This window comes from Mycteria americana, chromosome 7 (assembly GCF_035582795.1).
Source record: "Mycteria americana isolate JAX WOST 10 ecotype Jacksonville Zoo and Gardens chromosome 7, USCA_MyAme_1.0, whole genome shotgun sequence".
Taxonomy (NCBI): Eukaryota; Metazoa; Chordata; class Aves; order Ciconiiformes; family Ciconiidae; genus Mycteria; species Mycteria americana.
Genome location: NC_134371.1, coordinates 53677249 through 53689172, shown reverse-complemented (window position 1 = coordinate 53689172; position 11924 = coordinate 53677249). Strand labels below are relative to the sequence as shown.

General features: G+C 44.0%; 1 protein-coding gene across 2 annotated transcripts in view; it reads right to left on the bottom strand.

Moving 5' to 3' along the window:
• Nucleotides 1-1062: 1062 nt before the first annotated feature.
• SYDE2 (synapse defective Rho GTPase homolog 2) overlaps nt 1063-11924 on the bottom strand; it is a 33899-nt gene continuing 23037 nt past the window's right edge. The window contains exons 5-8 of one of the 2 annotated variants that reach the window (XM_075508477.1): nt 9398-9579; nt 8282-8513; nt 4084-4142; nt 3366-3480 (exon numbers count right to left, since the gene is read on the bottom strand). In XM_075508477.1, the coding sequence (XP_075364592.1) occupies nt 4132-4142; nt 8282-8513; nt 9398-9579 (425 nt within the window). In that variant the 3' untranslated portion in view covers nt 3366-3480; nt 4084-4131. Of the gene's footprint in view, nt 3481-4083; nt 4143-8281; nt 8514-9397; nt 9580-11924 lie in introns of both variants that reach the window. The other variant, XM_075508476.1, reaches the window with a different exon arrangement.

The following is an 11924-nucleotide window of genomic DNA, read 5'->3' as shown; positions in this document are numbered from 1 at the left end:
TCCTGGCTGTGCCCACGGGGTTCGACAGGAGCTCTGCCCTGCAAAGCCCACACAGCCCGAGGCTGCTCTTTTGTATAAAAAAATGTTCATTACTACTTTGGTAGAAGCAGGTTGTTTTAATCTCCCAATTTAGTGTTTCTAGATTAGGGCAATTCCCACACTAATCCTGTTCCTTAAGAATCTGTAACAATCATAAGAAGGATGCAGCTTGACCAGATTATATAAATAATTATATGAAATATAATAGTATCTATAAGAATATATATAAGGGACAACATATAACAAATATACCACTTGGGAAATGTCTCATTAAAAGATGATTTCTAAGATACAAAATGTGTTCTACAAGTTGTTATAACTAGATTAACAGCAAATGTTTCATTTGAATAATACCAATACTCTACTCTTTTTTAATTAACTAATTAGATTAACATTAATAGTTTATCAAGTCATTAATTTCCCCTGTTGTAAGGTTAAAATATTAAAGTTGACAGAGCAGCACACTGCTGCACTGAGTAAAAGACCCCTCCTGTAGAGAAAGCTTACACTCATTCAAAAGGTGCTCGCTTACATCATCTAGATTACTATAGACAATGAAAACTTAATATATCATTTATCAAATAACTTTAAATGCAAACATCTTTCAACTAGTGCTAATACACCTACACACCCAGTGCAGAAGCCAGGCTATGTTCAAAAGCATCAGCATCCTGCAATAGAACAAGAAGAAATGCTGCCACAGCACCGGTTTGACAACTTCCTCAGAATATTATTCCTTTTGGATTTAAATTGAGTGGTGGTTTGGTTTTCTTTTTAATTATGTAACTGAAATGTTGGGTCAGTCTAGAAATGGCAACAGAACAAAACATCTTCTGAGAAGCTAAATGTCTTTATGGGATTAATTCACATGTGCAGCCAGTGCAAATGGATGGCATCAGCTTAGGTTTAAATAATCACTAACTAGGCTTAGTCAAATTTTGTTCTTAATTCAAATTTTATTTAGAATTTAAATTTATAGTTTAAAAAGTATGCATATTCTGTAGGTATAAAAGTTTAAAAAAATACATCAATTTATTGATAAATGCTTCAGGTTAAATTTACATTTTCATACATTATCATTATATTGCAATAATTGTTTTGCATCTTTTAACACTTATAAAAAATAAATTAATAAGATTGAATAAACCATTTGAAACCATGCTAAAATAATTCCTTAGAAAAGAGGGGTGAAGTTTGCCATAGCAATTCTTAACTCCTTGCTACTGTAAATAAATAACTCCTCAATTAAGCAATATAAGGAAGTACAGGTTAGCAGAAAAGCACTTACCCACAGGGTGAACGGAAAGCCATGGCGGGATGCCAACATCGTACCAAAAAGATGAAGAGAATTAAGTTCTACCCTGCCAGCTGACAGCAACTCGGTGTTTGACCTCTCAAAACACATAACCCTCTCGCCCTCACCTGCCCAAATCCCCCCTTCCTCACTGGGGGTGACCTGTGAAGTGGAAGGAATGAGTCTGTATCTCCTTTAGGTTAGAGTGACTATCAAAACACCTGTATGCAATTTGGTAACTATTTTTAATTAAACCAAGGATGTGTTTCCTTATCATGAAATGTTTAATTGCTCACCATAAATGACTAAAGATAAAAGATGATCTGAGAAGATGGTGATAGCTGAATCTAGTAAGGTCACAGTGAACTGCAACCCCACCCAAACTCCCCAAGAGTAACATCACTCAACCCATTCAACCTCATGTAACAATGCAGGTTTCCATTTTTGGGAGATTAATTTAAAAAGGAAAAAAAAAGACAGACTCAGAGAAAAAAGTAACTGCCTTTGTGCAGAATTTGAGTCTTGCATCTCCAGAGCCACAGCCCTTCAGAGAGGGCTCAAACACATCTAACTACCAGCTGCCAGACAAAGGTACCTCAACAAAAATACATGAAACTCTAGAGAGAAAAAAAAAAAGTATTGAAATGTCAAGAATAAAGTAAGAGGTTACAAGGACAAACCAGAAGTATTTTTTGAAGAGTAAATACCTTCCAGACCTTCTTTATATATGAAAAAAACATGGAGGAAAAAACAAACAAAAAAAGAAGGAAAAAAAATAGAGAAAGGGTGGTGTGTGTGTGTGTGTGTGAGAGAGAGTTAATAGTCAACACCTGCGAACTGATGCCCCTGCAACACACAAAGTCATTTATATTAATCATTCACCCTGCCTTCTCTCTGGCCATGTTTCTGTGCATAAATCAAACGCTGTATTACCCAACGGGTAAGTTCATCCTGGCATCACTGAACACGTCTTCCTAGAAACAGGGATGTTTCATAATTCTGAGACCTCTCCTTTCCAAAGGTGGCTACAGATACATGCACTTTTACACATAGATATATACAAACAAGGTTAGAAAAATATTTAATTTTTGCTTGTTTAAATAATTACTGAAAAGTGTTAATACAGGAATACATTAATATTTGTACAATTAAAACTTTATATATAAATATTATATATATAAAGCATTTTTCATAGCAGCCATTGCATATATAGTAAAACGAGTCTATCTGAAGTCCATTCTGCAAAAGTCAGGCCAAGCAGCGTTCATCCTCTTCCAAGAGGAACATCTGTACCGCAGCTAGGGTTTCAGGAATGAGGAGTTCTGCTGCTGCCGACAGCAGAGGTGTTGCTTTATCTTCTGCCAGGTATTGCCCAGATCGCCTAAGTGCATAGTATGTTTAGGGAGAAATGCCACTATGTGGAATCACCTCATGGTCTCTAAGGCTGTCTCCAACACCAGAATCAGGCCAACACCTTCTAACAAAAAGGCAGAAACGTAACGGAATGGCTTAAAATTTGTTAATTCACGGTGGGCCGTGGCCTTACCACAAGGCGTTCAAGGGCACCATCTCTCCTCACACAGCTGTGGGAAGCCCGGTGAGGGGCACGGAGGCACTAGGAGGAGGTGTCATGCAGGACAGGATTTAATAACTCATATTTAACTTGTTTTTGTTGAGTTCCCTTTCCAGGTTTCCTATCAGAGTATCGATACTTTCCTGCAGGTCTTTGAGGTTTGCTCTGTGATCCACCGCAGAGTCTATCGCTTGCATTGTCAAATAGCTCTGAAACGTGTGCTCTCCGGGGATGGACTGCAGCTGTCTTACTGGGGCATCTGACTCCTCGGCTTTGCTGCCGTCATCCCCGCTCTCTGTGTCTTCTGAAGGGACGTCATCATAGTCTGCTTCGCTCAGGCAGTCTTTCGGGTTTAAGAAGTAGTTCTCCCCACAACTACTCCAGTCTCCAGCGTAGCGGTTGCTCGACGGGCTGTCTAGACCTGCTGGCCTTGGTCTGAGAACCCCAGACATCTCGGTACTGCTCAGATTCAGCATCTGAGGTCTCTGCCTCTTGGGTCTCAGGTAATTCAGGGAGGATGGGTGCTCGGGAAATGCATTCAGATGTGCTGGTTCTTTGGCAGGCGAGTGATGTACTAGAAGAGAGGAGAAGTTAAACCAGAGTCAGGGCTGAATCCATATTGCAACAAGAAAAGTCCATGACAGATGCCCACTCTCCTCCCTCGACGTCACTCGCTAACACCATGCATGAATACATGCAAGCTTACAGCCAACACATTCCACTACTATGTTTTCTGCTGCTGTTTGATATAAAATAATTAGAAAGACTACTGTAAAAGCTCAGTTTTGAAGATTCATGCCAGATTCAAACTGCAATGGAGAGAAGCCTATCTAAAAGTAGAAACTCCCAGAGCACCGATTAAATTCACTGCATGAGTTAATCACCATCTGGCTCTGGGTCAGAGAAAAGCAAACAGCTCAGCTCACACACTTCGTCCAGGCTAAAAGAGTAACAGAAAGCAGGCACAGCAAAAGAGGTTAAAACACAACAAAAATACCACCATGGAGGAACACCTAGAGAAGCTCAAGACGCACCAAGAGTTGAACTCTTGTGTTTATCTTTTGCCCTGGTGTTCTGCACTATTAAAAGAAGCTCATTTGCATTATGCATTATTTTTCTAAGCAGCCACAATCCCGTGTCAGATGTACACTCAAAACAGGTTTGAAGGTCATGTTACCTGAGCTCATGATTATACGGCATAAGTTACTAACAGTCTCCTCCACTGTTACCGGCTTCCTACGGTAAACAGCACAAATATTTTTACTGACCTGTGCCTATTAAATGTCTGAGCTGCAAAACTACTTTTTCTTTTAAATAGACCATTACCTCTTGTAATTGGAAGCAGAAACTTTCTATTCCCATTCACCATTGAAAACGTGGTGCACGCAAACCCGTGCAGTTCCCAGTCTTACCCACTCCTTGTTAGACTCCTCACACACAAGCACAAAGGCTCAGTCCTAAGATGTGCCCAATGCTTCTCCTTCTGGGTCTGCATTACAGGTCTCTCCAGGGGATTTTAGTCTTACTTTACATCTTGCATAGTAACATGCAATAACTATCACTGCTTCCCCCCCTCCTTACTATAACAAAAGCCCTTCTGTTTAGACTATGCTCCATTAAGACAAAGGGCCATAGGTTAACAATAACTTGCCAGTATTACATGGTCTAACCAAACAAGGACTATTTGTTTTCGGTTGGAAAAATACGGAAATTGAAGTATTGCACAACACGTTGATTATCAAGCTGTCTCAATCTACAGAAGATTAACTGTTACGGACCAGACTGTGATCCTTCCATCGGGTCCAACTGTTCTGTTTACACTGTATGGTGTGCTCCTGCTCACGTCTCTGCATTCGTGTTTTACCTCCCTTTTAGCACAATGTCCTGCACAGTTCTTGCAAGCTGAGGGATAGCGTTCGGTTTTCTCTTCAAGGTGAAAACTCTACTACTTACCCTACTCCTGCCCCTTTACAGCAATGTACACTCCTATGGGCAGAGCTACATCTACCTGCCTTTTTTTCCCCACAGCAGCCATGCCATAAGCTATCCCCAGAGTTTCATGATTAGCTCCTGTGCAGTATTTGCTGCCCAAACAGCTCTTGGTCTCCCTCTTCCTCCACCCATGTTTCCCATCTCTCCTGTGCTGGCTCACTGACCTGACTGAAAGCTCCTTTTCATTTTTGGTGGTCAGCAGCTTCGGGGCTGCCCAGCTGCAGCTGACAAGGAGCAGAAGTGTCCTCAATCGCCTAAAGCCCATCATGAAGCTGCACCATATGTCAAACGAACTCTCCTCTTGCTCTTATTTTCAGGCAGAGAAGGTTTCCGTGAGGCTGCAAGTGAGCAGAGTCAACAGCCGGCAGCTTCCTGGCGGTGCTGACCCTGAGCGTGGTCAGCATGCACTTGTTACAGCCGCAGGGTCAGCTGTCACTGGAGGTGACTCCAGGGCACGGCCACTATCAGGTCAGCAGAGTATGGAAAAAACGTAAAAAGCACTGCCATTTACATCACCCACAAGCAGCTCTTCAAGCTGCCCAGCCAGTGACATCCTTTCAGCACCCGAGCCTCAGCTGCTGGAAAGCAACTCACCCGCTCAGCTGAAAATCAGAGCAGAGGGGCTAGCAATGTCTAATGCAAGCAAAATATTATAAATCAGACTTACGGGGGGGAATTAGACAACACGACTGAGACTATACTTGTTGGGGTTTTTTTCCATCCAGTACATTAGTTGTCTACATTGACTTTTTCTGCAAACTCATCTTTCCCATTGCTAAGAGATAGAGGCAGGGGCTGGCTGACCGCTGCAGCCTGCACAGCAGCAACACGCCCCGATTCACAGCGGCTCTCGCCAACAAGGTTTGTGGCAGCAGGAAGGAGCCTAGCGATACTCCCCGGGTGCAAACTGTTGTAAGAGGAATGAAGAAGTAGGCCACGATGGCTGAAATCACTGCCTCACCCAGAATATTCTTTATACCAATCAGTATCTGATATACCACAAGAAACATGCGAGCACTTGAAAGACCTCTGCGGGCTATTCACAAACCTGGCAATTACGCTATGCTGGTCAAGTGAGCTTACAGTCAAGTCTCTTCTTTTGCATTTGCTTCACTTGTCCTGATACTTCATAGTTTTACCCAAGAAAGGATTAAACCTTCCCCAAAAATTCTCTCTCTCATAATTAAAATAAAAAACAAAACAAAAAAGACCCCTCAAAACCCCCACCTTACAAATTTAAAATAAATCTCTAGATAAAAACTTAACAACTATTACTGGCTAAGTAGAGCAGAGGCTGTTTAAGATGACCTGCGTAATAACAATACAGTGTAGATTCCTATACTTTTTTTTGTAATCATAAAAACCCCTTTAATTAACAGCAAGATCATACATCTTACATAGTTTGATTATGAACTACTAAGAGACTACACATTCATGTGCCTATCCTGCACTTTGTCTGCTAGTGCACATTCATTTATACCTCATGTCTAGGAATAGACAACAAATCCAGACACTTTTTTTTTTTAAATTATTGTATAGAATCTGCCAGATATAGGTCTCAACCCATGCTTACAGGTCAGGAGCCCTTCCTGGGCCCTCCAGAATAAAATGCTTCAAGAACCACCTAGCTAGGAATGGCAATTTCTCTTTATAATGTTTGCAATGGGGGGAGATGACAGGGGAAAAAAAAAAAAAAAAAAAAGCTTTTTCCCAAACACTCTTTAAACGAGTTGGGGAATATTTTGTATCCTGAACACAGAGCAGCAGAGTCCACCTGACTGGCTCAAATACAGCCACAGCATCTGTAATTCAGTATTGCCAAGTCAGGCCCTTCGTGACCCTCCATATTTCCCAGGTGACCTCAAGTCTCCCGTAAGACCATAAAAGTCTCCATAAAGACCTTTAAAGACCATAAAGACCTCCTCTTCTTCAGGTAAAAATAAAATAAATTTAAAAACAAACCCAATCAGACATATTATTCATTTAGATTAACTGTAATTCCATTTCATGTTTCAATTGGTGCAGAAATTCAGCAGTTTCCCAAGAGCAACCATTGTGTTCTAAAAGGGAACAATTAAGAAGCTGTTTAGATGAGCTGAATCTTCTCTTAGCCTCGAGAATTAAAGGGTTTACACTGCTCAAATTTGAGAATTGCATATTAAATTATTCAGGTTACCAAACAGATCAGTTCTGCACACCATTAGCCAGACCACTGAAAAAGGAAGATACTACAGCACAGCACAACGGACCCATCTTCTGCATAGTTAGGTAGCTTTCAACAACTGCGTGGCCAAGGACTAGCCGAAAACAAAACTAAACCCATCAGATCCAATGTTAAGTTGTTTCACAGTATTACCCTCGCACTCTCCCTGTTTAACTGAAAAGCTGCAATACCTTTGCTTGCTCCTGACTTTGGGCAGCGCTTGCGCAAGAGAAGGCTGTGGTTCAGCAGCAGCAGCAGCAAGGCACAGGAGTTCACCACAGGCTGAAACCCAGGGCTCCAGATGTCATCCTGACTATTTCCACTGGTCATGCCTCTCTGAACACCAGGGGAAACGTAACACTGTGCAGTCACTTCCCATTTGAAAGGCACATCTTAGCAGAAATAGTTACCTTCACATCTACTTTGGTAGTTTATTAGAAAGATTAGAATTTCACCTCCCTTCTCATTGAGAATTGACACCAAATTGTGTGAAAGTATATATCTCTTAAGTTTGGAAGTGGGAGCTAAAAGGTACTTAGGGTGTTTTGGTTTGGGTTTTGTTGTTTGTTTGGTCTGGGGTTTTTGTTGTGTTTTGTTTTAAAAACATTTCTCCTTACACAAAGCTCTGCAAAAACAACTAGAAGTTGTACAGCTCTTACTGTAAGGATGTTCCCAACTCTGCCAAATTACAAGGGCAGAAATAAATTAGCCCTTCGGGTATCTCAGAGACCAAACAACTAATGAATTCCATACACAGATAATCCTGAATGGTCAAAGCAGAAGCTTTCATTTTCTTCTGAAAAACAAAACAAAAACCAAAACACCCCCAAAACCCCCCAATTCAGATGTGGAAACCTTACTGTCACTGGGTTTGTTTTTTCTAGTGTCTTTACTCACATAAAGCACTCTTCATCACTTCTTACATTATACTCAAACTCTGCCATCTGGTAAGAAAGCAATTAAAACAATAAATTCCCATTAAACAAAGTGACTAAATACAAAGAGTAAATTATAAAATTGTCATGATTTCTTTAAGATTAATAGGTGGTGCCATAGTACCTCGTGTTTTAAGAATTCTGATGCTGCTCAGTCATCCTGTGAATTAACATACACTGTCACACAGTAAAAACATACAGCAATGGTTTGACATTTTCCCTTGATCAGATTCATGAAACAGTACCTGGCCACAGCTGGAGTAAATAGTGAAGAACCTCTATGTGTTTTTTGAAGTCCAGGGCACTAGCAAGCTCTTCTGAGTCTGTGAAGACTCTGTTGTTATGGTTGGTGGTCTCCTGCCTCTGGCTCAGTAACACAGGCCCAAAACATACAGCTAAATTCTGGCACGTCATCTTATTTACTTCGTGGTAAGAAGCCACCAGTTTCAGGTGATCCAACAGCATCTTCAGGGTAGCCTAAAAGAACAAAATACTGCTCAGGAACCAAAACACTAGATGAAGGTGGTGTTGACATCCTACTGTCACTGCTCTAGAGGGGTAAGATCAAGGCTGATAGCTATGATTTTTCTACTGACATCCATCAATGGAACATCTAAGTGCTGAATTAGAAAAGCTGTGTTAGACTATCAGAGCAGACTAGTTAAGACAGACTTTCTGGTAAAATTCAGCTTGTTTCTTACCTGATCTCAGTTTTATATGGATGAGTTTTCTCACAGTGGAAAGGGGACATCAGGGAGGTGAGAGAAGCTGCAGAAGCAGTACAGATGATCCAGGTACATTAGAAAATAAAGAAACCCTCCGTATGACCTCAGCATCAGAACAAGCTTCCAGGTAACTTCTGGGTACTGCGCAGACTACTTGCTCACGCTCTCCCAGGGGCTAACTGTGGTTTTCTACAGAGGTGAATTTGGCAGGTAATGGCGCACAGCACCGTTACACTGCACACTATGGGAAGCTAAGGCTTTATTGCACATGCTTAGGAAAGAGGAAAGCATTTGCCCATGTAATTAGGACATACAGATGAGAAAGCTCCACAGAAATGGAACAGGACACCACACGGGAATAATCTCCCATCTAACAACGTAAAAGCAGTGATCACAGCTTTTCATTCAGGTTTACAGAGATAATATAAAATGCAAACTAGAATAAATCCAGCAGTGCAGATGCTCCAATTAATGACAGCATGGAAGTATTTTCAAAGATGCAGAGCATCAAAAATTCAAGTGGACCGTTAAGTCAGAAAACAGGTGTACACATTTTGACACATTTTATATCCAGTGTGAAAATGTTCCTCTATTTTCCAAAGCATGCAATTTACTTGAACTGCTAACACCGCTCACCTTCTCAACATCTGGCAGGCAGTCCAGCAGGGCTGCTGTGTGCTCAGAGTCACTCGGGTCATTTTCACAACCACTTGCCGTCATTTTCAAGGGATTTTTCACCATGGCATCCAACACTGCTTCGTAGAGCTGCTTGGTTATCAGGGGAGAGGGCAGCTCTCGCAGGTAATCCTTTAGGACGCCTTCACAGGAGACACAAGAACAGTTGCCTTTAACAAGCTGCAGAGTCACTTTCCCACGTTTTTGGGAGTGCTAAGGCACATCAGCTTCACCCGTCCCATGAGAAAATCCTCCATGTCAGTGACAAACTTCGCACTCGGGAGCGAGGGATGGCAGGACGACAGCAAAAGGGCACAGTGAGCCACGGGTACATGAGGGCTCCCCATAGGGTCAGCTCTGAAGCAGGAGGTACCTCGCAATGTCCCCATGAGGTCAGGGGCACCAGCACCTCTGTCCTCACAGTTCTGACAGCTTCTCCAAGCCCACGCAAGGCGGCTCGTGGCCAACTAAGGACTGAAACCAAGGGAGGAAGGTGCACCGCATCCAGAGAAGAGGGGCGCACGCAGGTACCCCAGGAGCAGCTCTGCCTGGGGTTCCCCTCCTGACTGGGGCGAGGGAGACATAAGGAAAGGGGTCTTAGCAGTCCACCTCCTGCCCAAGGAAAGGAGCTACTGCGAACACCAAAGTCCTCACAGCCTGATGACACCTCCTCCTTTATATACGACTGGCAATTAATTTTTCTGTTCAGTGTTGTATTGGGTTTGCGTGGCAAGGTTTTGGTAGCGGGAGGCTACAGGGGTGGCTTCTGTGAGAAGCTGCTAGAAGCTTCCCCTATGTCCGATAGAGCCAATGCAGCTGGCTCCAAGACGGACCTGCCACTGGCCAAGGCCAAGCCCATCAGCCACGGTGGTAGTGCCTCTACAATAACATATTTAAGAAGGGGGACTGCAGCTGCAGCCGGAGAGAGGAGTGAGAATATGTGAGAGAAGCAACTCTGCAGACACCAAGGTCAGTGAAGAAGGAGGGGGAGGAGGTGCTACAGGCACCAGAGCAGAGGTTCCCCTGCAGCCTGTGGTGAAGGCCATGGTGAGGTAGGCTGTCCCCTGCAGCCCATGGAGGTTAACAGTGGAGCAGATATCCACCTGCAGCCCATGGAGGTTAATGGTGGAGCAGATATCCACCTGCAGCCCATGGAGGTTAATGGTGGAGCAGATATCCACTGCAGCCCATGGAGGTTAATGGTGGAGCAGATATCCACCTGCAGCCCATGGAGGTTAATGGTGGAGCAGATATCCACCTGCAGCCCATGGAGGTTAATGGTGGAGCAGATATCCACCTGCAGCCCATGGAGGTTAATGGTGGAGCAGATATCCACCTGCAGCCTGTAGAGGACCCCATGCCAGAGCAGGTGGATGTGCCCAAAGGAGGCTGTGACCCCATGAGAAGCCCATGCTGGAGCAGGCTCCTGGCAGGACCTGTGGACCCATGGAGAAAGAGGAGCCCATGCTGGAGCAGGTTTGCTGGCAGGACTTGTGACCGCATGGGGGACCCACGCTGGAGCAGTCTGTTCCTGAAGGACTGCACCCTGTGGAAGGGACCCACACTGGAGCAGTTCGTGAAGAACTGCAGCCCGTGGGAAGGACTCATGTTGGAGAATTTCATGGAGGACTGTCTCCCATGGGAGGAACCCCACGCTGGAGCAGGGGAGGAGTGTGAGGAGTCCTCCCCTGAGGAGGAAGGAGCAGCAGAGACAACGTGTGATGAACTGACCGCAGCCCCCGTTCCCCGTCCCCCTGCGCTGCTGGGGGAGGAGGTAGAGAACTCAGGAGTGAAGTTAAGCCTGGGAAGAAGGGAGGGGTGGGGCAAAGCTGTTTTTTTAGATTTTGTTTTATTTCTCATTATCCTACTCTGATTTGATTGGTAACAAATTAAATTAATTTTCCCCAAGTCGAGTCTGTTTTGCCAGTGGTGGTAATAGGTGAGTTATCTCCCTGTCCTTATCTCAACCCATGAGCCTTTCGTTCTGTTTTCTCTCCCCTGTCCAGCTGAGGAAGGGAGCGATAGAGCAGCTTGGGTGGGCACCTGGCGTCCAGCCAGGGTCAACCCACCACAAGTGTATTTTCAGCTATGAAATTATGAGCAAACACCTTGGTGCCAGTGCCACGTGTGGCAAAGCACACGGCCTTTTCTCACCTACCAAGGCACGGAGCAGACAGACATCCTCAAGAGGGAAACACCAACTCCCCCCTGCCTCTGGTACTCTGTCCCCCCAGCACACCGCTCGCTTCCGCTGTGACAACTGTAATTCACACCCACAGGAGACACTGGCTAAAACACCCACGCCCTGAGCCCTCCCAGCTGCAGAGACTACTGCACTGTTTCGCAGGCTGGAGAGGTGCTGGAGGAGAGGCTGTTTCTAGGGGATGCAACAACCAGGCAAGCACCTCATTAACCCCTATTCCTTCCACAGATGCAAACAAACAAGGAGGAATTGAGCATTTGCATTCTTGTAAGCTGGCTTTAGAGG